At 35.7% G+C, this 26632-nt stretch overlaps 2 protein-coding genes across 2 annotated transcripts; both read right to left on the reverse strand.

Moving 5' to 3' along the window:
* Positions 1-86: 86 nt before the first annotated feature.
* Positions 87-1952, reverse strand: LOC132300577 (receptor kinase-like protein Xa21). The gene is made up of 2 exons (XM_059797728.1): positions 786-1952; positions 87-616 (listed from the first exon to the last, which is right to left on the reverse strand). The coding sequence occupies exons 1-2, from the start codon at positions 1750-1752 to the stop codon at positions 258-260; spliced, it is 1326 nt and encodes a 441-aa protein (XP_059653711.1). The 5' UTR covers positions 1753-1952; the 3' UTR covers positions 87-257.
* Positions 1952-24957, reverse strand: LOC132300576 (LRR receptor-like serine/threonine-protein kinase FLS2). The gene is made up of 3 exons (XM_059797727.1): positions 23278-24957; positions 22806-23168; positions 1952-2776 (listed from the first exon to the last, which is right to left on the reverse strand). Exons 1-3 carry the CDS (start codon positions 24209-24211, stop codon positions 1956-1958), a joined length of 2118 nt encoding a protein of 705 aa, XP_059653710.1. The 5' UTR covers positions 24212-24957; the 3' UTR covers positions 1952-1955.
* Positions 24958-26632: the final 1675 nt, after the last annotated feature.

A 26632-nucleotide genomic window follows, 5' to 3' on the forward strand; every position in this document is an offset into this window, starting at 1 on the left:
ATATATTCTCTTCTCAGTTAGAAATGTCTTTGCAGAAGTCTAGCTCCTGCACGAAACAAAGAAAGCCATTACGTGCCCAGTTTGAAAGAAAAAAAATTTGCACTCTGTTTATATTTATGTTTGAGTTCAACATTGTCTATCATTAGATTTAATTATTGAAAGACACTAGCCTTATACTACAACATGATCTTCAACATTGTTTCTGCTTTAAGGAAAAAAGATTTTACAGTAGACGTAAATTAAGATTGCTATATCTTTCAAGTCCTACCAATATCTGCTAGAAACGAAACCTTAATTTTTTTTAGTCTAACCAAGGCATCTTCCATGTTTGTCCTTTTCTCAGGTGAATCATTTGAACATTCCATGGCCAAACTCAAGATAGATGATACACATTGCTCCTTCACAGAGAAATCTTTTTCTTCTCCTCCCATCAAATTACAGTCCACAACCCCAACAATTGAACCATCCATTAATGCTTCATTCACCCAACGCTTCAAGCTCATCTCCCCAGCAAACATTTCTTCCGCCGGCTTCTTCCTTGTGAATGTTTCCATCAACATAATACCGAAACTGTAGACGTCGCCTCTTGTAGATACTATTCCTCCGGTTCCATACTCTATGCATGACATATAACATTTATTACAAAATCAAACACGGGATCAGAACTTTAGCATGAAAAAAAAAAAAAAAAAAAAAAAAAAAAAAAAAAAAAAAATTCATGTTTTTAAAGAAAGAGAAATACTTTGAGCATGAAATAAACTAAATAACAACTATGGAAACATCACCTGGTGCCATATATCCAATTGTTGCTAAGGTCATAGTTTGCACTATAAGATCCCCATCACTTAAGAGTTTTGCAATCCCAAAATCAGCAACATGTGCAACCATGTCTTCATCGAGGAGGATATTGCTTGGCTTCAAATCGCAGTGAACAGTGGGTGTTGTATTACCATGATGAAGATACTCCAATGCTGATGCAACATCTATCATGACATCTAACCGTTGCAGGAAATCCAAACAATAGTTGTGTGAATACAACCACTTCTCAAGGCTCCCGTTAGGCATGTACTCTAGTACTAAGGCTTTGAAATCTAAGTTAGTGCAACTACTGATGATTTTAATTAGATTCCGGTGACGAATATTACGCATTACTTCGCACTCGACATCAAAACTCTTGAAAGCTCCTTCTGGTTGCAAATTGAAAACCTTGACTGCAATACTCATCCCATCCAAGAGCATTCCTTTATATACTGAGCCATAACTCCCCATACCAATTAGGTTGGTTTCACTAAATGCTTTTGTTGCTCGTAGAAGTTCCTCGCACGAAATCCTTCTCCATGGAAAAGGTGATGACGAATCGTCTTGGGTCTGCAATTTTATCTTTTTGTTTCTTCCTATCAACACAAATATGAGGGCCACAATAACAATTGCTAATACAATAGGAGTTAAAATATATATCAACTTGGGTACAATTTTTGACCTCGATCTTCCATGGGCTTTGCATGGGGGAACTTGCAAACGAGGTGCACCACAAAGTGCATCATTATGCAGAAAGGACTTAGTTGTAAAGTCGGCAAAATGTCCTCCACTAGGAATTTCTCCTTGCAGTCTATTGAAAGACACATTGAAATATTGGAGATACCTGAGTGCCTCCAAGGACTTTGGAATAACTCCTGACAAATTGTTACTTGATAGATCCAAGAATTCCAAGTTTATCGAGTTGCCCAATGATTGAGGAATAGGTCCTTGCATATTATTGTGGTCCAAGGAAAGAGAAACTACTGACTGAGCTCCTCCTATGGTGTTTGGGATTGTACCTGACAAGTGATTCCATGACAAGTCTATTAGTGTTATGACCTTCAGATTTCTAATATCTAATGGTAGGTGACCTTCTAGAAAGTTCGAGGATAGGTTTACAGCCAATAGGTCTTCAAGGCTCCACAAGTTTAACGGTATTAGGAAGTCAAATTGTTGGAGTCAAGATAGAGCCATCTTAAAGATTGAAGCTCACCCAAGCATGTCGGAATCGGTCCATAGAGATTGTTATTACTTACATACAAATCTCCCAATCTCCTTAACTGGCACAAATAATCTGGGATGTATATTTGCAATTTATTATTTTGAAGATTCAAACTTTCAAGATTTTGTAATCCTTGTAACGTTTCTGGGAGTGGTCCGATCAACTGGTTGCTGTCTAAGGTTATCCTTCTCAATTTGCTCAAATTGCCGATTCCACTGGGGAAATTGCCCTTAATTTTGCATCCGGATGCCTCAAAACTCTGCAGTGAAGTAGACAAATTCCCAACTGAAATTGGAAGTATACCATTTAATGGATTGAATGATATGCTCAAGGACTCCAATTGTCTACAATTCGTTAAAGAATCGAAAAATCTCAGCTCCGGAGTAGAAGATTCCCTGGTCAAACTATTCATATTAATCTCGAACGCCTGCAGAAATCTTAGACTACCCAGCGTATTGGGTATAGACCCAGTGAATGAGTTAATGCTCATGCTAATGATGGTAAGCCTAGAAGCATTAGAGATAGAGCTCGGGATTGTTCCACTGAATTTATTCATGATTAGATAAAGCCCTTCAAGATTCGGAAGCCAAAACCCCATGTCTGAAGGAAGATTGCCTGAGAATTGATTATTTGCCAGGGCAAGGAATTTCATTGTTGACATGTTGAATATTTTGAACGGAATGGAGCCGGTTAAGGTGTTTGCATAGACATTAAGGGTCTCAAGGTTGAGGTTACCAAGCTCCTCTGGTAAAGTACCTGCCATTCACAACATAAAAAACACCCTCGCATTATTCATCAATTGAATATGACTGAATTGGGAAAGAAAACTAACCACAAATTTTGCAAAAAGTCAAATATTTATATCTATATCTACCTATGTATACATTTAAGTTCTTTTATATGGTTCATCATCTTTATTTCATAACTTAATTTGGTATGAATGAATGAATGAAGTCCACAACTTATTCTAATTCATTTATTATATTAAATATTTTTTATATATGGTTCTAGAGCAGAAAATTCACCCATTCCTTTTTTTTTTTTAAAGGACCCCATTTCCATCTTCTCATTACTTCTTGATGGGTACATTCGGTAATTTTTTTAAAGTAAAAAAGAACTACTTACCCAAACTCTTAGGTAGGACCAACCCACGAACATCGCTTTAATTTAAGTATATTTGCTATCCATATCTCAAATGGAATGCTCATAGTCCCTGTCACTATATAAATAAGACATAGGTGCAGACCGTGCAGAGGTCTAAATTTTGTGCTTAACATATATATATATATATATATATATATATATATATATATCAAAAATGATATTCTATGTGGAAACAAATGGAGCCCTCTAACTCAAACCTCCACTTTGCATGCGACAATTAGTAACATATATATATATATATTGATAAAATATTATTTTATTTTATTTTTGGGTATTTGATAAAGGTTTAGGTCAAGATTGAGGTCGGGTCTATCGGGTGGGATTAATAAAATAACTTATCAAAAAATAGTTGATAAAGGTTTAGGTCTAAATTTTTTTTTACATCCAAACAAATGGAGCCTAGTGTTTTTAGTACTACAGTAAGAAATACCACTATTATTGTGGTTATCATATATTTTTGATTTTTTGCTTATTTATTTTTTTTTTTTAAAATCATCTTTTTAAAAAAATTAGTATTTTTAATTTTTAATTTATTAAAAAAAAAGAAATACCTAAATTTTCTCTAGGGTATTTTGGAAATTTTATAAAAAAAAAAAAATAGTCTAATTTGACAAAGGGGCTATTTTCTACAAAATTTTAAAATATAGAAATTTATATGCACTTTAAAAAAAAGCTAAGGTGTTTTTGCACATTTTTTATATAGGTGATTTTTCAATTTACCCTAATTTAAATAATGTGAAAAGTGCAAAAGAAATCTCCACTTTATAAAAATATATGCAATTAAACTAACTAAAATCGAGTACATGCATAAAGTGTAAAATTAGATTTAGAGATTCATAATATGGTGATAGCAATTCAAAACCAAAAGGTTACTCAAAACATCCAATTTAGGTACATAGGATCGATAATAAAAGATGATGGAGAGATATAATTAGTAGAATTGGTGTGGATTGGACAAAATGAAGGCAAACTAGTGGGGTATTATGTGGTAAAAGAATAATATATAAACTAAAAAGAAAATTTAATAGAATTGTTATTAGACAAACTATGCTATATGGGGCGCCGAAATGTTGGGCACTAAAAGATGGACAAGAACAACGTCTTCATTAATGCTATACGTCCAGTAGGAAGGAAAAGAAGAGGAGTGGAAAAAAAATAGGAAGAAATGAACAAATTTCCTTCATTTGGTAGAGATAATATAAGGAAAGAAAGGATAATAGGAAGGATTTCCTCCTTCACAAATTTTCATCTGCTCAAATATGGGCGCAAGATAGGAGAGAAACAAGTGAGCCTATTATAAAAATTTTAAATTACTATATCACCCTTCATACATATTTAATAAATCCCATAAATAAAGTAAATGATTGGTTTAATAGTAAAAATAACTTAAAAATTTTATCTTTCCTTTTATCCAACCGATCAAATTAAATTGTCAATTTTTTCCATTCTCTTTCATTTAACCAAACAAAAAGAGGGAAACATTTAATCTCTTCTCTACGGACGTCTCAATCATCCTTTCTTCTCTCTCTTCCATTAAATTTTTTTCCTTTCTACTGAACGGAGTATAACAAAAATAAGAATGTTAAGATGAATGAGTGGCGTGACTAGAAGAGACAAGGTCATTAGTCAGAGTGTAACAAAAAAATTAAGTATAACAAGGACAGACCCAAAAAAATAATATATGAAGGGGAACAATTGTGAATTTTTTTAATAATTTCAGTGGGGGCAATAGTGAAATTGTATAGGTATATATATGTATTAAAATGAGAAAAATAATAGGGTATAATAGTAAAAAGAATAGCTACTCATGTGTTCGTGCCTAGGTGTAACACTCATTAGTGAGAGTAAACTTAAATGGTTTGAAAACATGTACACACCGGTGAAGCGAGGGAGTCTAGTTGGAATAAAAGTTAGGAGACGGAAGGTGTAATGTCCTGAATTTTTCTGGATCTTTTGGTATTTTAATTTTTATTATTTTACGTGCCTTATTTTGCATGTCACGTGGGTCCCGAGGGTTGTTCGGGATATTTTCTTGAGCTTGGAATATTTGGAAATGCATTTTATTTATTTTAAGCATGTTAGAATTTATGGGATCGATTTTAGAACTTTTCGGAGTAAGGATCGACTTTTGTGCAGGGAAAATTCTCCCAATTTTTCATTTCCATTAATTGTGGTATTTGATATGTTATATATATATATATATATATATATATATATATGTATGTATGTATGTGTATGTATATGTGGAAGATATTTTAAAGGCAAAGTGGGGAAGTTGATTAGTAAAGAGGGACATTTAGGTGACTTTGGTTAAAGTGGAATGGACCACAAGTTGACACTTGGCAAGGGGAGAATCATGACTCTATTTTGAAGACTTTGAAACCACCCATTTCCTCCTCAAACCCCCATGTTTCAATCTAATTTTTTAGAGCCTTAGAGTGATGTTTTGCAAAGACCAAAGAAGAGAGATTTGGTCTATTCATCAAAGGCTTCCATTTAACACCACACTTGAGGGCACTTGGAGGATTTTGAAATTTGGGGCTAGATAAGAGCTTATTTGGCTTGCACAACTTGAGGTATGGGTGTTTAATGTATTGAACTTTGTCTTTCATTGAGCTATCTTGTCTTGACTTGTCATTAAACTTGTTTGAATGGAATTTCTTGAGCAAATATGATAGTTGTATGATTAAATGAGGAAAACATGCTTAAATGATGATGTTGTTTGTGTGACTATGTGCAAAATGATCAAATTACTTACTATGAGTAGAAGTGGTCTTAATTGTGGATGCCTAGCTTGTTATGAAAAGTTTATATGAATGCATGAATGATTAATTAACTAATTAATTAGAGACTTCAAGCATGCTATGATTGTTCGAAAACGATATCTATGCAATTTTCTCACTACATGTAAGTTAAATGTTAGAAATGATGGAAGAATTCTTGTAGAATGTGAATTAGTCTCATTTGATAAATGATGCATTCATGTCACGCAGATGGTGGTAAGAATTGGGATGAATTGTCAAGTGAATTGAATTTCCAAGAAAGTTTGAACCGGATTTTAGAAATGAACCGGATTTCACGAGTCCGGTGCTAATTTGACTAGAGGGAGTGTGTGCCAGATTTAGACGTGAAATGTTGCATTAACTATGCCCTAAATGGTTGTTGGATTTAAAGCCAGGGATAGTTAAGCAATCTCGCCTCGATAAAGTCAATTAACGGTTTTTGGTATGAGTTGTGTCGATTTAGGACTGAATTGAGTTCGGTGGCATTGCATATCATGGCATTTTAATGTTCTTATATTATTAAATCATGAAATGGATGAATTGCCTACTAAGTATGCGGTTGTATCCCCAAGCATGATATTTTTCAGGACATAGTAAGGAGGTAATATATGACATCCATCAACAAATGTATTCGAAGTTGAAGAATTCTATCTTTTGTAACCTATGATAATGTAACCCTTGGGTAAACTTGTATTATTTTATAACCATCGAAATGGCGATGTAACTTATTTTTTTTGGGACATGGAATTATCTACTTTAAGCATTCTTTTGCGAACTAATGGATGGAAAGGAATGGTTGGGAAAGAATCACATACCTAGGGGCCTTTATGTCTTTTCATTATACTATATGCCTGTAAATTATTTTGGTTATGTATTTATGTCCTATGGGTACTTTGGGATAGATTTTGAGATGTATGGATGTATCAATTATAAAAAATGGGGGTATAGGAACCAAACCGTAGCAATTTAAGAAGAAAAGAAAAATTCTAGGGAATTTACGATCAATCACAAATGTTTACGATCGATCGACAGAGAGCCAATTTTGAGGCTATTGCTGAAAATTTCTAAGTATGGAGTATACGATCAATCTCAAACATTTACTATCGATCAACATAAGGCTAAACTCAGGGTTGTCAGAAATTTTTCTAAATATAGTATTTACGATCAATCATAGGTATTTAAGATCGGTTCACAGAGTGCACAAATACCCTATTGACCAAACTTTGATTAACCATATCTTTTTCGTTTCTAACTCAAATTAAGTCGTTCTTAAGCCCAAATTGAAGGATTTCGAATCCTTTTTCCATTAGTACCAGTTTCATTCCATAATTATGAATCAAAATGACCATTTTAGCCTTGTAATCCTTAAGGGTCTGGTGCGAACTCGAAGTTAGAAACGACTAGTATGACTTTGTTATGACTTCTAATCCTTAGTAAGGTACACAATGACCATTTTTCACTTGAGAGTCCTCGGGTCAGGTTATGACCCGGATAATGATTTGGACCCACAGGATCGGGTCATTACAGAGGGGGAGGGGTTCAAAATCACATAAGATAAGGTTATTAAAAATGACTTCAAAAAGTTAAACACAGTAATGGCAATGATATGTAATAGAAAAGAGGGTGAAGTGGAGAAAACACCCCTAAAGTACTCCGCGTAGCACTTTTACCCCCTATTTAAAAAATTATGCAAATAACCCCTTTATTCTTTTAATATTGTTAAAATATCCTTCAAACATAATTCTGATATAAAGTAATGCTATAATACCTGTTTTACCCTTTTACTCTTCCAAAAATGCCCGATGGGGTGTGCATGCTAAGAATCTCATAGTTTAGGGATGTTATGTGCACATCAACTATATTTTTTTTTACTTTAAAAGATATATATATATATATATATATATATATATATATATATATATATATATAGGATTATGTACAAAAAAAAACCCCTTGTTATATATAAAACGTGCAATTACTCCCTTATTGTTCAATAAACCCCCTATATTGTTTAATTTGTGCAAATAAGGACTTTTGAAGAAATTGAACAATGAATTGACTAATATACCCTTATAATAAAATAAAATAAAATAAATAATATATATAAAAATAGATAATGTGTATATATATATGCAGTACATAGTATGTGTGTGTATATATGCATCTCTCTCAAGAATATAAATTGAAACAAATTGAAATTATGATGGTTCTAGAAGAGAGAGTTAAAGTGTCAATCGAAGAAGATGGTGCTACAAATATAGCAATTGTTCAAGATGGTGCAGATCTAACTGAGAAAGTCAAGGCAATTGCAGCTTAGGCTCAATCACCTTCAAGCCACATATTTAGCATGTAGTACTTCAAATTGATGTTTTATGCGTAGTAAAGGAGTCCTAACTTGGGAATCCTTAATTAGTTTTCTTTTGCTTTGGGTTTTTTTTTTTTTTTCCCACCAAGCCAGAGATTTTGGTGTAGCTGTGATTGCATTATCCAAGGGCTGTAATGAAATTTATATATATGTATATATATGTTTGATCTTGAACACCACCACCATTACACTGTACTATTAGGGTTTCTCACACACAATTGGCAAATATAACAGATAAAAAATTACACAAAAGAAAAAAAAAAAAATGAAATTTATGTGGTTTGGCAAATTGCCTAGTCCACAAGCGAAGAATGACTAACTTTATTTAAAAAACTTGATTACACACTAGTCTCTCTCTCACAATCTCAACTCTTTTTTTTTAGTCCAATTTTCTCTCTCATACTCATATCTATCCTATAGAGTTTTCAAACTCAAATCTTTGTTGGACAAGGATTAATTTGCATATAAACAGTTACCATATCAATCTCTAACACCTACAAGGAGTTACTATATAGTTTCTAACTCTAAAATAGATGTACAACGTCTTTCCCAAATCTTTCGCTTTTTCCCCAAGGCTTCTGGCTTCCAACCAATTAGGAAACGTACTGTTTCTTGCAGCTTCCAATAACTCACTGTCCAAGTTAAACCGGTACAGCCCTAGTTGATCTGGTTCAACTTTGTCAGTAACCAAAGTCCGCAAGTTTGAACACCCTAATTATTCACGTAATCAACACGTGATCAAAATATATATGTCTTCATGTACATGCTCCACTTTGAACAAGGATCTCTTCATAGCTCCACTTTAACAAAAGATTTCTCCACCTTAAATAAAACACTATGATGAAATTGAAAAACACTCTAACAATCTCCACCTTTTCTCGAATTCATCATTATTTTTCTTGTCATTCTTTACCGTACCACTATACTCATCTATTCTTAGTAAATTCCAAGTTCAAATAATTATACTTGGAATCTACTTTCGTATCACCAAATTGAACTCTTCTTGCTTTTGGGATAAAGGTTGGTGCTCTTGCAATTGTCAAGACTTCTTCATTCTCTTGTTGTTCTTGATTATTTATTCTAGTGGATCTCGAAACAGGCTTCCATTCCGTCTTTACAATTGCTCCACCTAGCATAGTATTTTCCAACAGAATATAGAGATTATTGACCTTCCTTCTCAAAAGCATGACACATGGCCCTCTTCTAATCTTCATCAATCCATTTTTCACTTCACACTAGCAACCTTTGGAATACAGTGCTCCCACAGAGATCACATTCCTTCTAATACTTGGAATATGGCGTACATTCATTAGAGTTCTTACCAAACCATTTGTTATCTTTATTTTAATTGTTCTAATTCCCATAATATCGCAAAAGGCCTTATTCCCCATAAATACCTTACCACCTACAGGTTTGTAGGCAACAAACCATTCTTTATGAGGAAACACATGAAAGGAACAAGCAGAATCAAGTATCTATTCCTTAGCTTCTCCCTTATCATTAATGATTGATAATGCTTCATCATTATCACTTTCTTCTTTCGTATCTTCAGACACAACAGCGGTAGCGGATGCACTCTCCTTTTTTCTAGACAATACCACTGAATATGCCATTTTCTTCCACAGTTATAGTATCTTTTCTCTGACAATGGCACAAGGTTTCTTGAAGCTCCAAATTTCTTCTTCTCTTGAGCAATAAGAACTTGAGCCTGATCATCACGACTCTCCTCATCATTCAACTTTTCATTAGAGAACAGAGCACTCATAACCTATTCTGCCGAGATGGTGTCTCTTCCACAAAGCAAAGTATTGAATAAATGCTTATGGATAGAGCGTACTGACGTTTACAAAATAATTATTTTATCATCATCACTTAGCTTGACATCAATGTTAGACAAATCACAAATAATTTTGTTAAACTTACCAAGATGTTGTTGAAGGCTTACCCCATCTTTTCTTTGGAAGGAATACAACTCTTGCTTTAAAACTAACCTATTGGTGAGATTCTTTCCCATATACAGATTCTATAACTTTTTCCATATATTCGCTCCTGAATCTTCTTTTATCACATCATACACAATATCATCCGCCAACGTTAATCGAATTGCATTCATTGCCTTCAAGTTGATCTTCGCCCAATCTGCATCTTCTGTCTTTTCTGGTTGCTTACCCAAGGCTTCTTCTAGACCACGTTGAATCAGTAAATCCCACATCCGAACTTGCCAAACACTGAAGTTCTTTATTCCATCAAACTTCTTGATCACGTACTTTCCATTTGTAATAGTTGCCGCCATGGATTTTATACTAGTTGTTAGGGTTTGACACACACAATTAACAAATATAACAGTCTAAAAATCACACACACACACACACACACACAAAAAAAAAAAAAAAAAAAAAAAAACTAGATTTACATGTTTTGGCAAATTGCCTAGTCCACAGGCAAAGAACGATTAATTTTACTTCTAAAACTTCATTACACACTATTTTTTCTCTCATAATCTCAACTATCTTTTCCTCTCTCATACCCATATCTATTTATAGAGTTTTCAAACTCAAATCCTTGTTGGACAAGGATTAATTTGCCTACAAGCAGTTACCATATCAATCTCCAATACCTACAAGGAGTTACCATATAGTTTTCAACTCTAAAATAGATATATGTACAACATCTTCCCCAAATCTTTCACTTTTTCCCCAAGGCTTCTGGCTTCCAACCAATTAGGAAACGTTCTGTTTCTCGCAGCTTCCAATAACTCGTTGTCCAAGTTGAACCGGTACAGCCTAGTTGAACCAGTTCAATTTTGTCAATAGCCAAAGTCCACAAATTTGAACACCCCAATTATTCACGTAATCAACATGTGATCAAAATATGTCTTCATGTATATGCTCCACCTTGAACAAGGATCTCTTCGTAGCTCTATCTTAACATGAAAGATTGTACCATTTTATGATCATATGCCTTATTGTTGAGTTAGATAATGCTTATGGTTTCATTTTCATGTTAGAGTACTTTAGGTAACATTTGAGCAGGGCAATGAAGTGATCTAATCGATCACATTGTTCTTGGGCATATCTAATCGGTTAGATCAGATATAGGGACCATTTAATCGATTAATTCCCCCATCAAATCAATTAGATGGGCTGGGCAGTGAGAATGTTTTCTAAGTTTACCATCTGATCAGATGGGACTATTTAATCGGTTAGATGGTTATTTAATCGGTTAAATCCATCATCTAACCGGTTAGATGACCTTTAGCCTTAACACCCTTACTGGAGTGGCCATCTGATTGATTAGATGGGGCCATCTGATCGGTTAGATAGGCCTGATTTCACATTTTGACCCCAAACTTTAATATAATTACCTGATTACCCCTAGACTTTATCCTAATCATTGAATGACCCTAGTAAATGATAGTTTTACCCTTTTTGGGTTCCCAACCATATTTGACCATGCTAAATGACTATTATACCCTCAAAAATCCTTGAACTACTATATTAACATGAAATGACAATAGTACCCTTATGTGTTCTCGGGTTCGGGTAATGACCCATTTAGTAATTCGGATCCCTGACTTTGGTTTGTTACATGTATCAACTTATTTCGTATTGGATCATAGATATAATACCTATACTATTGCATCCAAGAAATTAATGGTTATTTGTTCTCTCTACCTATGTTTTCTTTTTCTCTCGATGGGTGTGATTTACAAATGGGTTAAAGTTGGGTGAAAGGGTGTGATTTACAAATGGGTTAAAGTGTAAAATGTCTCAGGAGATAGTTTGGACATATCACGTCAATTGGGACTCTACACCAAATCAATACTTTAAGGGTGTTTTGTGCACATGAGGGTGTGATATGCACCGTGAACATGTTATTTTTTGCACTTAACCCATTGAAAAGATTAGATAGCCAGAGATAATTTATGTGGGGGACTCTATTCAGGGGCGGAGCCAAGAGGGGCTGGAGAGGGCCATGGCCCCCCCTAAAATTATGGAATTTTTTTTAGTATAGGTAAAAAAAAAAAAAAAAAAAAAAAAAAAAAAAAAAAAAAAAAAAAAATTAGTATTGCCTGTATAGGTAAAAAGTATAAGTGGCCCCCCCAAAATTTTTTAGTTATATATACATCAGATCTTTACTTCTTTTAACTTATTTTAAATAATTTTTTTTTTTCAATCATTCCTTGAAATATGGCTCAATTTTGGGCTATTTTTTCTTTTACTATTTTTTTTTTTTTTTTCCTTCTCTTCTCTTCTCTCTCTCTCGCAGAATGGGGGGATGCAATTCTTTCCCTCAATAACAATGCAATTCCATTCTCTCTTCTCTCTCTCTCCACTTTGTTTTTTCTATTTTCAAATTGTATGATTTTGATTTTTGAATATGACATCTCAATCAATCAAAGTTTATATTATTTTCATCAAATCAAACACCGGTTCTGTTTTCAGATTCAAAATTCTCTCACTTTACATTTTGATTTTTTTGTTTCCAAATCACTTTACATTTTGATTTTTCTAATTCCAGATCTATGATTTTGAATGCACTGGATCTCAAAAATCACACCGAATGGTGGCTCTCTTCGTTTTTCAATCACTCAAAGTGCAATATTATTTTCCAAAAAAATAAAAAATCAAATTGCTCTCGTTCAAGGACCCAATAGCGGAATAGGTAATCAATTTTTACCAATATTATTTTCCAAAAAAATTAAAAATCAAGTTTGCCTAAAATTTTTTGTATGAATATAATGAATAGTAATATTATTTTGGCTTAAATTTTTTTTTTTTTTGGTAGGCTTAAAATAGTCTTACGGAATTTTTTTTTTTTTTTTTTCTTATAATTTTGGCCCCCCCAATTCCAAGATTCTGGCTCCAGCTCTGACTCTATTCATATGAGATTAAGCAAGCAATAATGATGATGAGGAACGACTGAGATGGAATGAAATTTCTTGTGCCACTTTTGATCTTCTAATTGAAGAAAACAGTTGGAGGCTGCATATTTATTTAAAGATGTTCTGGCACTGATTTAATTGGCTGGCGAAAACCCACGTGCCACAGAGCTTTTCTTCCCACCGGAGATCCCTAATATGTTCATGGATTTTAAGACAGTGATCCAAGGAATGAATGTCAGGATTTTATGGCAGTGATCCAACTTCCAAGGAATGAATGTTAACAGTATAATTAGCTCTAATCTTTTCTACAAGCCATTAGATGTCTGGTATTTGTAAAACCCTAAAATTTCGTACATTATTTTTTTATTATTTAGTATTTAATATTTTAACGTGATAGTTGAGATAATAGAGTTTTTTTAAAAAAAAAAATTAAAACTTTAAATAAGAGTCCTAGGTTATCTCGAATACAGTTATATTTATCCTTTATATTTTACATCGTATCAGTACAAGGATATTATTTTTCATAAAAAAAAAAAAAGAAGAAAGAAATTACCGAGAGAGAAAGAGAGGAAGCGGGTTACTGATTTTTCGTTGGCAATCTGCAGTAGCCGGAAAAAGAGACGGTGACCAAAGGATCGGCTAGAGAGAAAGGTTTAACGATATTTAACAGGCAAGTTAATCTTGCTTTATATACTTGTATATATACGAAACTCTGCCTAATTACGATTAATCAAGAATTAATATAACATGTTTTTATGAATTAGGGTATATCGATCTGATGTAAATTAGGCATAGAATGGCATGAAACTTTATCACATGTTCTAATAGCACTGAATATAAGTTTAAATGGAGGACACTTACTTGATGCGCATGTGTGTGTGTTTATGTGTATAGATATTGAATAAATGTAATTCACATGTTTTTATACTTGCTATATGCATGGTAAGCTTGATTAATAGACTGATTTGATATTATATGTGTGTATATATATGGAAACAGATTTGGTGTTATTATATATCAATATACTTATACGAATTGTTTGATTTACGGAGAGTTAGAATTCAAGTTCAGCGTGGAATATTTTAATAAATGAAATAATTTATTGTTGGAAGTCTTGCATTCAATTTGATGTTTCAAACTTAAGCTTTATTGACTACAGAAAGCTTAAAAGTTGACTTTGGGGTCAATAGAAGGTAGAACCGTTAGATATTGGTTGGAAAAGAAAAAAACAGATAGAAAAGCAAATGCATTATGGTGGTGAAGACCCACTTTGGGTTCTTCTCTACGAAGCACATTCTTGGCAATGGAAAGTGAGGGAGAGTGTGTTGCCGTGAGACATCGGTTTGACTATTGAAAGTTATCACTGGAATCTACTCGCCGAGCCTAGTCCGTTGGGGGCAATACCCGGGTTCAACCGAAATGAATAATATATTTAATTATTTTAAATTTTGAAAAACAAATATAGAAGAGTATTTTTTTTTAGTATTCAAAAAAAAAAAAATTATTGAAATTCCAGAATATTAGTTTTAAGTATAATGGACTTAGTTTTGCTGAAATCCAGATTTTTAAATGACATTTTGGTAGTTTTACGAAATTAAAACCCGAAAAAAGTATTATTTTTAGCACTAAGATGGAGAGTACGGAAATATTATTAAGACTTAGCTTCTGAAATTTTGTAGGGAGTCATATCTAATATTAGGCTATGTCCAGAATTTTGTACTCTCACTAGTTGGTTTTATAGGGTTCTATTTTTAAATTAAAAAGCGTGTTTGTGTGTATTACTTATTGATTTTAAATTATTAATTAATAATGTATTTCATAATTCACCATAAATAATAATGATGAGTTTGGATTAGTCGGAGGGCAGTCAGGGACTGACTCTATGATGACTTTTGGGTATGGTCAGGGACCTACCTATTTGGGAGTGCACTACCCTTTTATTATGGCCATGGGTCTAATGAGCCCTTATTGTGTGGACGTGATCAGGGATCATCTGGGGAGTAGACGTACAATCCAGCCACACGTGTGTTTTTGGTAGTCAGGGACTATACGATTCACACCATTTTTATTGGACGGGAGCCCGGGGCTCATATGAGATATGCCGATTTATTAAAAAATAAAAGATGGTTATTTATTAAGTTTATAATTAACTGGGTTATACACATTTGAATAATGAACTTATTTGAGTTGCTTATATATACAGGAATATAAGGTAAGGTTAATTTGCTGAACGATGATTGTGTTTAGCATTTATTGCTGAGCTTGTGAACTCACCCCATTATCACATTTCAGGTACACGTTGAGTAGGAACGTGATGGGATTACATGATGGTGATGGATTTTGGCTTGTTTGTTGCATTCTTTGGTTTAGTTCATTTTGTCCAGTTATCATGGATTATTTTTGACAAGGTTGTTTGATATTATGGTTGTGTCGATTTAATAAATTAGAGGGTGGTTTTCATCTACTTCTTTATTTAATTATTTATATTGTAAAGTTGTGGATGTGTAAGGAAAGTCATGTCAAATCTTAATACGAGATAAGAGTTCATGTATTTAGGACTTTGGGGCGTGACAGTTTGGTATCAGAGCCTAGGTTAAGAATTACCTGGTTAAGAGAAGTGATAGTAAGAATAGGAGCATATACTTATACGAATTATTGCTCTCTTACCATGCTCCAGTTTAAGTATAAATTACTTGTGAGACTTATCATTGACATTCTTTACTGAAAATAGGATGTCAGGAGCTGGAAGAGGCAGAGGACGACCTGTTAGAGGTAGAGGTCAGGGAGGTGCTGGTCGTGGTGGTGTTGACCATGACAATGTTCAGTTAGAGGATGCACCTCATGTGCCAAATCCTATGATTGGATTTATCAGAGATATCCGCAAATTGGGGGCTGTTGAATTTGCTAGAGCTACCGATCCACTTGATGCTGAGAAGTGGATTGAAGATATGGAAAAGTATTTTGAGATGATGGACTGCACTGAGGTGCAGAAAAGGAAGATTGGTGCATTTTTTTTATCTGGTGAGGCGCGCCAGTGGTGGCAGTCAGAGACCAGGATGGTTGTGGACATTACAACTATGACCTGGGATGATTTTAAAACTCGGTTCAATGACAAATACTTTCCACAATCAGTGAAGGAGAAGAAGGCAGCAGAGTTCACGCAGCTGGAACAGAATAATGAGATGTCAGTTAGTGAGTACGAGAGGAAGTTTACAGAGCTATCCCGATTTGCTCTCCTCACATTGTTGCGAATGAGTTACACAAGGTTAGAAAGTTTGAGCGAGGATTGGTCTCTTATGTGAAGAAGTTTGTGGTGGGTCATCGTTTTGACACTTATGCTAAAGTGGTGGAATATGCTATGGCAGTAGAGGAGAATAATAACATTGCCTTTCAGAAACAGAAGGAGCGTAGGGCAGAACAGAAAGGTAAGGGGGCTAGCAGCACTCAACAGAATCAGAGTAGCTCTCAACAGAATCAGAGGGGTCAGCAACAGCAGACTCAGAGAAACTGGCAGGGTCAGTCTTGGCAGAGAGGTAGACAAGATTGGCGAGCAGGGAAATGGCAGAGAGTTGGTGAAGGTGAGCAATCCACAGCTTTAGTACCAGCCACACCTTATGATGCACAGCCATATCAGTTCAGCGGGCATTACTACAATTGTCGTGAGCAAGGACATTTGGCTCATAATTGTCCCAAGCCTCACAAGAATAACCAGCAGAAAGGTCAGGCACCACAGCAACAAGGAGGTGCAAGGGTTTATGCAGTTGTTCCAGATGGGAGACATGATCGTGCACCACCAGCAGTGGAAGGTACACTTACTATTTATGGTAGTATAGCTAGAGTACTATTTGATTCAGGTTCTTCATATTCTTTTATTGCACTATCATTTGTGAATACACTGGGATTAAAACCTGGACATATAAGTAATGCCTTATCTATTACAACTCCACTCGGGAGCGCGACGACACTTGATAGAATATGTCATGCTTGCCCTGTTACAATTGGGGAGTTGGAGTATCCTATTGATTTAATAGTATTACGTATGAGAGAATTTGATGCTATACTGGGTATGGATTGGTTGGCTAGATATCATGCTCAGTTGGACTGCCATGAGAGGATTATTGTATTCTCAGTTCCGGGACAGTTTCCTTCTCGATATAAGTGTGGGGAGTTTGAGGGCACCATGACTATGGGATTCCTGGCCCCACATCGAGGTGGTTGAGCAATGCGTGACTATAGAGCAGTTGCCTACAGTGTCAGAGTATGCAGATGTGTTTCGGGATATTCCGGGTTTACCTCCTAGGAGGGCAGTGGATTTCTGCATCGACCTCACTCCTGGTATTTCACCTATCTCTAGGGCACCCTACAGAATGGCACCAGTTGAATTGAGTGAGTTGAAGAAGCAGACTCAAGAGTTGCAAGATCGGGGGTTTATTCGACCTAGCACATCACTGTGGGGAGCACCTGTTCTTTTTGTCAAGAAGAAGGATGGGTCACTCCGCTTATGTGTTGACTACCGTGCGCTGAATAAGGTCACTATTAAGAACAAGTACCCATTGCCACGCATCAATGATTTGTTTGATCAACTCAAAGGGGCGTAGTTGTTCTCTAAGATTAACTTGAGGACTGGGTACCATCAGCTGAGGATTAGGGATGAGGATATTCCTAAGACTGCCTTTAGGACTCGTTATGGCCTCTATGAGTTTTTAGTCATGCCTTTTGGGCTGACTAACGCTCCGGCAGCTTTTATGGATTTGATGAACCGAGTGTTTCGACCTTACTTGGATCAGTTTGTTGTGGTATTTGTTGATGACATTCTGATATATTTCAAGACTAAGGAGGAACATGAGAGACACTTGAGCATTACACTTCAGACTTTGCGTGAGCATCAGCTCTATGCTAAGTTTGAGAAGTGTGACTTTTGGCAAGAGCAGATTCAGTTTTTGGGGCACGTGATCTCTAAAGATGGAGTTTCAGTAGATTCTGCCAAGGTGGAGGCTGTGATGAGTTGGAAACGGCCTACTACTGTCACTGAGATTCGTAGCTTCTTAGGACTGGCAGGATACTACAGGCGTTTCATTGAAGGTTTCTCCAAAATTGCTGCACCATTGACCCGTTTGACTCGGAAGGATGTGAAGTTTGTTTGGGATCACCGCTGTGAGCAGGCATTTGAGGAGTTGAAGACGAGATTGACTTCGGCACCAGTTCTTACCATTCCTGTTAGTGGTGAGAGATTTGTGATTTACACAGATGCATCACATCAGGGTCTTGGCTGTGTTTTGATGCAAGATGACAAGGTGGTAGCGTATGCTTCTAGGCAGCTTAAGCCACATGAGCAGAATTACCCTACACATGATCTAGAATTGGCAGCAGTGGTTCTTGCATTGAAGGTGTGGAGGCATTACTTGTATGGCGAGGAATTTGAGTTATTCTCTGATCACAAGAGCCTCAAATACCTCTACACTCAGAAGGAGTTGAATATGAGGCAACGAAGGTGGATGGAGAAGATGAAGGATTTTGATATGACTCTTCAGTATCATCCTGGAAAGGCGAATGTGGTAGCAGATGCCTTGAGTCAAAAACCGAGAGGATTAGTTGCCTTTATGATGATTCAGGAGTGGATGATGTTAGAGGCATTGGCAGAGTTTTCTATCATGCCGAGTTCTCATAGTACAGGGGCTATTCTTTGTAGTTTGACTGTACAACCTACTTTGATCAGCCGGATCATTCATTTTCAGACTCTGGATGACAGGTTACAGACCAAAGCAGTTGAGTCTGTTGATGATGAAGGTAATGTTGACTGGGCGTATGGAGCTGATGGTGGTATGAGATTTCGAGGTAGGCTATGTGTTCCAGACTTAGCAGACCCCAAGAGAGAGATTTTAGAGGAGGCACATCACTCTAGGTACACAGTGCACCCAGGCGGCACTAAGATGTATCATGATCTTAAGAGGCAGTTCTGGTGGGAAGGCATGAAACGTGATGTGGCAGAGTTTGTATCTAGATGTCTCACTTGTCAGCGAGTGAAAGCTGAGCACCAGAGACCAGCAGGACTATTACAGCCTTTGCCTGTGCCTGAGTGGAAATGGGAGCATGTGATGATGGATTTTGTAGTGAGGTTACCGAGGTCGATACATAACCATGATACAGTATGGGTGATAGTGGACCGATTGACTAAATCAGCTCATTTTCTACCCATTCGAGCTACTGATACTGTAAAGGAATTGTGTAAGATCTACATTAGAGACATAGTTAAGCTTCATGGAGTGCCGGTGTCTATTGTCTCAGATCGTGATCCTCGTTTTTCATCTCGATTTTGGAGTAGTTTCCAAGCAGCTTTTGGTACTCCTTTGAGTTTGAGTACTGCTTTTCATCCTCAGACCGATGGCCAATCCGAGAGGGTCATTCAGGTGTTGGAGGATATGCTTCGTGCTTGTGTGCTAGATTTTCTAGGCAGTTGGGAGGATCACATTCCATTGGTTGAGTTCGCTTATAATAATAGCTATCAGGCTAGTATCGGCATGGCACCATATGAGGCACTTTATGGTAGACCTTGTCGTTCACCTGTATGTTGGGCTGAGGTTGGTGATGGTAGTTTTTTGGGGCCAGAGTTGGTGCAAGAGACTACGGAGAAGGTTGCCATCATTCGAGTTCGACTTCGCACAGCTCAGAGTCGACAAAAGAGTTACGCAGACCGACGCCGTCGTGCTTTGGAGTTTAGTGTGGGTGACTTGGTGTTCTTGAAAGTATCACCAATGAAGGGGGTTACTAGATTTGGTAGGAAGAAAGGGAAGTTAGCTCCTCGATTCATTGGACCTTTTGAGATCACAGAGAGGGTTGGAGTGGTGGCATATAGATTGGCTCTACCACCTAGACTATCAGCTGTTCACGATGTTTTCCATGTCTCCATGTTGAGGAGGTGCTTGAGGGATGAAACTCAGGCCATTGACTGCACAGAGGTCCAGATTCGTCCTAATGCAACCTATGTTGAGATGCCTGTTCACATTGTTGACAGTATGGTGAAACAGTTGAGGCGGGCAGAGATACCTTTGGTGAAGGTGCAGTGGAATCATCAGGACGAGAGAGAGGCTACTTGGGAGATAGAGTCAGAAATGAAGGAAAAGTACCCACAACTCTTCGAATAAGGTATGCAAATTTCGAGGACGAAATTTCTTTTTAGGTGGGTAGAATGTAAAACCCTAAAATTTCGTACATTATTTTTTTTATTATTTAGTATTTAGTATTTTAACGTGATAGTTGAGATAATAGAGTTTTTTTTAAAAAAAATTTAAAACTTTAAATAAGAGTCCTAGGTTATCTCGAATACAGTTATATTTATCCTTTATATTTTACATCGTATCAGTACGAGGATATTATTTTTCATAAAAAAAAAAGAAGAAAGAAATTACCGAGAGAGAAAGAGAGGAAGCGGGTTACTGATTTTTCGTTGGCAATCTGCAGTAGCCGGAAAAAGAGACGGTGACCAAAGGATCGGCTAGAGAGAAAGGTTTAACGATATTTAACAGGCAAGTTAATCTTGCTTTATATACTTGTATATATACGAAACTCTGCCTAATTACGATTAATCAAGAATTAATATAACATGTTTTTATGAATTAGGGTATATCGATCTGATGTAAATTAGGCATAGAATGGCATGAAACTTTATCACATGTTCTAATAGCACTGAATATAAGTTTAAATGGAGGACACTTACTTGATGCGCATGTGTGTGTGTTTGTGTGTATAGATATTGAATAAATGTAATTCACATGTTTTTATACTTGCTATATGCATGGTAAGCTTGATTAATAGACTGATTTGATATTATATGTGTGTATATATATGGAAACTGATTTGGTGTTATTATATATCAATATACTTATACGAATTGTTTGATTTACGGAGAGTTAGAATTCAAGTTCAGCGTGGAATATTTTAATAAGTGAAATAATTTATTATTGGAAGTCTTGCATTCAATTTGATGTTTCAAACTTAAGCTTTATTGACTACAGAAAGCTTAAAAGTAGACTTTGGGGTCAATAGAAGGTAGAACCGTTAGATATTGGTTGGAAAAGAAAAAAACAGATAGAAAAGCAAATGCATTATGGTGGTGAAGACCCACTTTGGGTTCTTCTCTACGAAGCACATTCTTGGCAATGGAAAGTGAGGGAGAGTGTGTTGCCGTGAGACATCGGTTTGACTATTGAAAGTTATCACTGGAATCTACTCGCCGAGCCTAGTCCGTTGGGGGCAATACCCGGGTTCAACCGAAATGAATAATATATTTAATTATTTTAAATTTTGAAAAACAAATATAGAAGAGTATTTTTTTTTAGTATTCAAAAAAAAAAAAAATTATTGAAATTCCAGAATATTAGTTTTAAGTATAATGGATTTAGTTTTACTGAAATCCAGATTTTTAAATGACATTTTGGTAGTTTTACGAAATTAAAACCCGAAAAAAGTATTATTTTTAGCACTAAGATGGAGAGTGCGGAAATATTATTAAGACTTAGCTTCTGAAATTTTGTAGGGAGTCATATCTAATATTAGGCTATGTCCAGAATTTTGTACTCTCACTAGTTGGGTTTATAGGGTTCTGTTTTTAAATTAAAAGCGTGTTTGTGTGTATTACTTATTGATTTTAAATTATTAATTAATAATGTATTTCATAATTCACCATAAATAATAATGATGAGTTTGGATTAGTCGGAGGGCAGTCAGGGACTGACTCTATGATGACTTTTGGGTATGGTCAAGGACCTACCTATTTGGGAGTGCACTACCCTTTTATTATGGCCATGGGTCTAATGAGCCCTTATTGTGTGGACGTGATCAGGGATCATCTGGGGAGTAGACGTACAATCCAGCCACACGTGTGTTTTTGGTAGTCAGGGACTATACGATTCACACCATTTTTATTGGACGGGAGCCCGGGGCTCATGTGAGATATGCCGATTTATTAAAAAATAAAAGATGGTTATTTATTAAGTTTATAATTAACTGGGTTATACACATTTGAATAATGAACTTATTTGAGTTGCTTATATATACAGGAATATAAGGTAAGGTTAATTTGCTGAACGATGATTGTGTTTAGCATTTATTGCTGAGCTTGTGAACTCACCCCATTATCACATTTCAGGTACACGTTGAGTAGGAACGTGATGGGATTACATGATGGTGATGGATTTTGGCTTGTTTGTTGCATTCTTTGGTTTAGTTCATTTTGTCCAGTTATCATGGATTATTTTTGACAAGGTTGTTTGATATTATGGTTGTGTCGATTTAATAAATTAGAGGGTGGTTTTCATCTACTTCTTTATTTAATTATTTCTATTGTAAAGTTGTGGATGTGTAAGGAAAGTCATGTCAAATCTTAATACGAGATAAGAGTTCATGTATTTAGGACTTTGGGGCGTGACAGTATTGGACATGCAAATTATGCTATGTTTCTGTACATAGTTTTTTGTGGTACAAATTAAATCGACATGGATGACATTGTATAATGCATTACAAGTCTCTTGAATATGCTACCAGTGAATGTACTAAAAAAATCAAACGAAGGTAGTAAAGTCTTGAAATTACCTGTCAAGTAGTTGTAACCAAGATACAATTCTTTGAGTGCAGTAAGGTTCCCAATTTCCTTGGATATGCTACCAGTGAATTTATTATAAACCAATGATAATAATTGAAGCCCTCTGCATTTCCATAGTCCGGATGGAATTTGACCTGTGAGTTGATTTGATGTAAGATCTATCACTTGAAGAAACGGAAGGTCATAATGACTGTTCATTGGGAGGCTTCCGGACAAGTTGTTGTTTCTGAAATCAATCATCTCCAAAGACGAAATGTTGAAGATAGAAGATGGAATGGGGCCTGTTAGAGAACCACTTTGGAAGCTCAATATTTCCAAACGTCGAAGATTACCTATATCGGATGGAATTATGCCTGCAAAGTTGTTAAAAGCAACAAATGCATTTATATGGTTGAGCAATTACCGACTTGTATGCATTAAAAAGAAGGTATATGTCAAAACTACGAACATTTGAAATCATACCTTTCAAGTTGTTTATACCAAGATATAACACCGTGAGCATACTCAGGTTGCCAATTTCTCTAGGTATGTTGGCAGTGAAGTTATTGGCCGATAATGATAGATATTGGAGCTCCCTGGATTTGTATAAACTGGATGGAATTTGCCCATGAAGCTGATTCGTAGAAAGAAAGAGTCCTTCAAGTTTAGGAAGATGGCTGCACATATCTACCGGCAAACTTCCAGATAGGCTATTGGTTGCGAAAGTAATTAGTCTCAAAGAAGAAATGTTGAAGATGGTAGATGGTATGACACCCGTGAGCATGTTAGCACTCGCGCGTAAAACTTCTAGTTTAGAAAGATTTCCAAACTCTTGTGGAATATTTCCATGTAAAGAATTGTTTTTTATATTCAATATCTCTAGCTTTGAGATGTTGCATAGCGATTTTGGGATAATACCTGTAAAACTATTGTTATATAGTTCCAACCGACGAAGTTCTGGTAAGATCCCAAACCATGACGGTATTCCTCCACTGAAGTTGTTGAGGTTCAAATTGATTTCATTTAATCGACGCAAATGAGCCAACTCATCAGGTATATACCCATTGAGATAGTTGTAACTGATGTCCCGTGATATGAGGAATGAGAGATTTCCGAGATGTGGGGCGATGGTGCCTTCGAGACTCATAAGAGAGAGATTCAAGGCTGTGACCCTATGGTGTTTGAGACCACAAGAGACACCTACCCAACTGCAAACTGAGGTTGTGGTAGACCAATTATTAGCCAATAAATCTTCAGGATCAGAAGTGATATGAGCTCTAAAGGCGAAAAGAGCAAATTGATCGGTGGTCAAGTTTGTAATGGAACAAACCATACAACAACAGTGGATGAACAATGTGAGAGAAAAAAGGAATCTAGTGTTCTCCATGAGTTTGAGTTTGAGTTTCATGTGAAACATCTAATGGGCTTAGCAAACAAGCAAGGCTTAGAAAGATGTTATATTATTTATGCTCATTGAACACAACCACCCATTTTATTATCCAATTAATTAATCAAGATTACAACTGCATAACAAAGATTGGAATTTCTTGTTGGCTGACTATTACACCTATATGATTGCGAAGACTTGAGCAAGTCTAGCCACACAACGCAAACGTGGTGGTCTCTTTCCCATTGGGTTTATATCCACTACTGTTCAATGTGACAATTAAATACAGTAAAATGATATAGTGTCAGAAAGTTATACTTATTCAACTACTTTATGTGAATAAAAAATAACATCATTATAATAGCTAAAGTCATTCTCTGTTTACCTAAATATATATATTCAGGACTTTAGCTGTAACAAAACTCTTAAATAAAAATAAAAAATGTGTCAAGTTAGATGCATCATCATTATTAAGGTTGTGGAAGCTAAGCCATTCGCGCATGCAGTTGATGACATCTACATATGCATATCTACTCATGTCTTTTTTTAAAAGAGAATAAAACTTTTCCAATTTTCTTATTTCGTAGGTCTGTTTTTTGCTGTATGGGCCTCTGGGGCAGTTATTTTTGCTTTCGCTTTTGACTTTGTGCTAAAATGGTCCTATCATATTCATTTCACCTTTACTGAAGTCAAGGCCAGTAGCCGTTGTGATAGGGTGAAGATTTAATGGAATGGACTTTTCACTTGATTCATACCACTCAAGTCAAGCCGTCGAATATGACTGCAATGGCGCAATACCAAAGTGGTTTGGTATGATCAAAGGCTCTAAATTTGCCGTGTTGTTTTGGTCAGTTCTTTACTCTAAATTTTGAATAATTTCATAAAAATGATGTTATGGTGGTGAAATGCCAAAAGAGTCCAACTCTAATTTTTTAAATTAATGAAAATTTTGCGACTTGGACATAGAAAATTATGATTTCCAAATTGTCCATTCAAATTATGATTTCCAAATTGTCCATTCTATTATATGTTACCTATTATGGGACATACAATGCATTACAGACGTATGATCATTACGCTTCAACCGGGTTATTCTATTCCACCTCTTAGAAAGAAAATAACTTAAATCAAAATACTTAATAGCATGGCGATACATTTATACAAAACTTCTACCCCAAGCATATGCAATGGAGGAGCCGTAAACAGTCAAGTAAAATCCAATCCACGAAAGAATTTGATCTATGACAGCATAGTTGTGGTAAAGATCGTAATGCCAAGGAATCGTTACCGCAGGGTATAGAGGGGGAGGTCATAATATGTTATTGTGAAATTATATTATTACCCTTTACTAACTTTATTAATTGACTACTCTGAAGCACAGAATATATCGATGGTCGCACAAAGCTTCAATCTGCATAACACAAATTCAATTATATATAATTTTCAGCGAAAAAGAAAATCAAAACATTGAAAATCCAATACAGTGAAAAAAAGTGAAGAGTACTTCCATCCCCCTCTCTCTCTCTCTAAAGAAACTTCGAAACAAAGTGGAAAAAGGAATTCAGAGATGCTAGAAATGGATGGATCTAGCTTTGTACACATTGCTATATGTTCCTTGCCCGATCTAAAACATACAAATGTGCACATATCTATAAGACAGAACATATCATCAAAAGAACATAAATTAATGAATAACTAAAACAAACAATCCACCTTATCAATTTTCTCGAAACTTTCATCCCGTCGAGGAAGCCAACCATCGATTGCTTCCCCAACAACAGTAGAGAGCCAAGACGGCCATCCAGCAGCAACTCGTTCCCCATGCCTATGCTTCACCAGATTTCGCAGCTTCGGATTCGGCTTCGATCTTCTCCTCTCACCTTCAACGTTAACCTTCTCCTCCTTTTGGGTCCCATCATTATTAACTTCACCATTATCACTATCAACCCTTGTTGCCCCAACCTCCAACACCTCTTTAGATTTAACACTCAAGTTCTTATTCTTATTCTTCTTCTTCCCACTCAGCCCCAAACCCTTGCAGGTGTAGTCAAACCTTAGATTTAACACTCAAACCCTTGTTGCTGGTGTTATCCAGTAATGGCCGGAGTTAGTATTCCTTGGTAGCAGATTTTTCTCTTTTTCGGCTGGGTCAATGGCGAGGCAAAGAGGCATTGGCAACAAAACCTAAAGCGATAAAAGAGAGATGAAGAGAGAGAGAGATAGAGAGGGCTCAATCAATTGACTGGGTAGTTAGGTAATTTCGCAACAGGGCAGTTTAGGAATTAAATGAAAATCTACAGTAACTTTCTATGTCTAAGTCAGCATTTGCAAAATTTCCATTAATTTGAAAATTAGAGTTTGACTCTACTTTTTTTACATTCAATGGTGCATTTTCACTTTCTAAAAATTAAAATTTTTAATATATATATATATATATATACTTTTTTCCTA

This window comes from Cornus florida, unplaced genomic scaffold (genome assembly GCF_030987335.1).
Source record: "Cornus florida cultivar Cherokee Brave unplaced genomic scaffold, ASM3098733v1 CherokeeBrave_3.0.0_Hap2_Chr03, whole genome shotgun sequence".
Lineage (NCBI taxonomy): Eukaryota > Viridiplantae > Streptophyta > Magnoliopsida > Cornales > Cornaceae > Cornus > Cornus florida.

Excerpts from the sequence above, each read along its gene's own strand:
- LOC132300577 (XM_059797728.1), bottom strand. The coding sequence starts at position 1,752 with ATGCAAGGACCTATTCCTCAATCATTGGGCAACTCGATAAACTTGGAA. Across the intron at positions 617-785 it reads AATTGGATATATGGCACCAG|AGTATGGAACCGGAGGAATA; the intron begins GTGATGTTTCCA and ends TGTCATGCATAG.
- LOC132300576 (XM_059797727.1), bottom strand. The coding sequence starts at position 24,211 with ATGTTTCACATGAAACTCAAACTCAAACTCATGGAGAACACTAGATTC. Across the intron at positions 23,169-23,277 it reads TGGTATAAACAACTTGAAAG|GCATAATTCCATCCGATATA; the intron begins GTATGATTTCAA and ends ACAACTTTGCAG. Across the intron at positions 2,777-22,805 it reads TGGTTACAACTACTTGACAG|GTACTTTACCAGAGGAGCTT; the intron begins GTAATTTCAAGA and ends TGTGAATGGCAG.